This window comes from Mandrillus leucophaeus, unplaced genomic scaffold, assembly GCF_000951045.1.
Source record: "Mandrillus leucophaeus isolate KB7577 unplaced genomic scaffold, Mleu.le_1.0 Scaffold416, whole genome shotgun sequence".
NCBI classification, from domain to species: domain Eukaryota; kingdom Metazoa; phylum Chordata; class Mammalia; order Primates; family Cercopithecidae; genus Mandrillus; species Mandrillus leucophaeus.
The window spans coordinates 1,037,298-1,039,380 of NW_012104432.1; the positions used below are offsets into that span (position 1 = coordinate 1,037,298).

At 46.1% G+C, this 2,083-nt stretch overlaps 1 protein-coding gene across 1 annotated transcript in view; it reads left to right on the forward strand.

The window, feature by feature from the left end:
- LOC105548593 (trafficking protein particle complex subunit 12) overlaps window positions 1-2,083 on the forward strand; it is a 122,751-nt gene that overhangs the window by 118,309 nt on the left and 2,359 nt on the right. The window contains exon 9 of the mRNA XM_011992674.1: window positions 1,937-2,037. Coding sequence (XP_011848064.1) covers window positions 1,937-2,037 — 101 coding nt within the window. The remainder of the gene's footprint in view (window positions 1-1,936; window positions 2,038-2,083) is intronic.

A 2,083-nucleotide genomic window follows, 5' to 3' on the forward strand; every position in this document is an offset into this window, starting at 1 on the left:
CCTCCCGAGCAGCTGGGACTACAGGCGCCCGCCACCTCGCCCAGCTACTTTTTTGTATTTTTTAGTAGAGACGGGGTTTCACCGTGTTAGCCAGGACGGTCTCGATCTCCTGACCTCATGATCCGCCCGTCTCGGCCTCCCAAAGTGCTGGGATTACAGGCTTGAGCCACCGCGCATCTTCAGATCAGTATCACAGCGGTCCTGTTAAACAGGACGTTAGTTAATGCAGGAGACGCAGGCATTCGAGCTGAGGGCCATATCATGGAGCCCATGCTGCCTTTGGTTTCTTTTTAGTCAGCAAGTGGGAAGTCCATAGTAGTGGACTTCAAACCCCTTCGGACTGTGCAGACGAAGGGCAGCGATGGACAAACGCTGTTCCATGTGTGGTGTGTGTGCACGCCTGTTTTGTGTTTCATTGTTTTTCTTCCTCCTCGTGTGGTATTTCTTTTGTGGGGTAACAGCAACAGTTGTGAAGGGCCTGAGATGTTATCCTATGTGCAGGCTGTAGAGTTGGCTGCCATTTTCATGGATGCTGGCGAAAAAGTGTAAGATTCTTAGGTTAGAGATGAAGGACATTTATTACACAGCAACAGCAGCACAGCCAGAATGGCATTCTTTCCGCCAGACACGGGGCCCTGATTCCTCGGGGTCTTCACCCAGGGCCTCGTGATGCCTGCAGTGGGCTGTGTGGCTGCAGAGGAATCCTGAACGTAGAACACCCAAATCCTTGCTCCTGGGAGGTGAGCCTGCCTGCCCTTCGCCGCAGAGGGACGCGGTTTAGCTTACAAGGCTGTCCTGTAAACAGCGTCCTTGTGTAAATGCTTTGAACAAAGCCCTGTCGGTGTCTGTGCTTGGAAGACATGCAGATACATGACAGCCATGGAGAACCACCTCCCCACCAGTCATCTGAGAAGTTAGCAGGCTTGTTTCGTGCTGGACAGATGCTGGCGTGGGAAGTCTGAGAGTTAACTAGGCTGCTCAGCGATGATGGCGCTGGGTCCTCCAGCCCTCCTCATGGAGGTGAGCCGCGCACATTCAGCTTGTTTCTCCTCGGGACAGGACAGCATTCTGTGAAGTTTCTGCTGCTGCCATGAGCAGAGCTCGCTGTCGCAGAGCCTGACTCCTACAGGCTGCGCCCCGGACACAAGGCAACTCTGTGTTTTCCTTCGTGAGCATGGCTTGGGCCATAATAGGACTTTTCTTTAATTTTTATCTATTTCTTATTGTAAGCCTCAGATCATTTATTCCCTTCCTTATGCTTCTGGAGGTGAAAGAAAACCTGCGTCTGCCTTTGTAAAACCAGGCTGTGGCCTCAGGAGTCAGGGCTGGGGCTCAGCCTTCCACCCCCCGGGCCTCCTCGACTGCCAGCCTGCTGCGTCCGGCTGCATTTGATTCGGGCGGGCGGCGGGTTTCCTGACATGTGTGACAAGAGTAGGTTTGAGTTTGGGTTTGGTTTGGCTTGTTTTTTACAGCAGAATTCTATATTATTGGTCAAAATATTACTTTGAAATTTGCAAATGTGGTGGCACCTACCATTTTACTAGCCACAAGTAGCTCATAAGTTGGCTTGGGACCTGCTCATATTATACCAGTATTTTAAGTATTTTATGTTTCATCTTACTAGTTATTTATGTTATTTTACGTAATGCTCTGCCAGCATATTCCAAAAGGCACAAATTACTAAACTAACAAGACTTTTAAATAAGGCATGTATATTAGCAACGTAGTTTCCGACATATAGAACATTAACATTCCACTGTATCTTAAATGTCTTTTGCCTTTTTATAAAAAGTGATTACTAAATGTTTACTGAAGTTTTCCTCTGCCTGACATGTAAATGTCTTCATATTGTAACATGATATTAGGGAACTAAATGTACGAGTATCGACTTAATATTTCTTTTGTCAGCTAAACTGACTACATTTTGTCAAAGCAGATTGGAGACATAAAAACAGCTGAAAAGTATTTTCAAGATGTTGAGAAAGTAACACAGAAATTAGATGGACTACAGGGTAAAATCATGGTCTTAATGAACAGGTAAATATTTTATTTTATTTATTTATTTTAAATATATAAATAAATT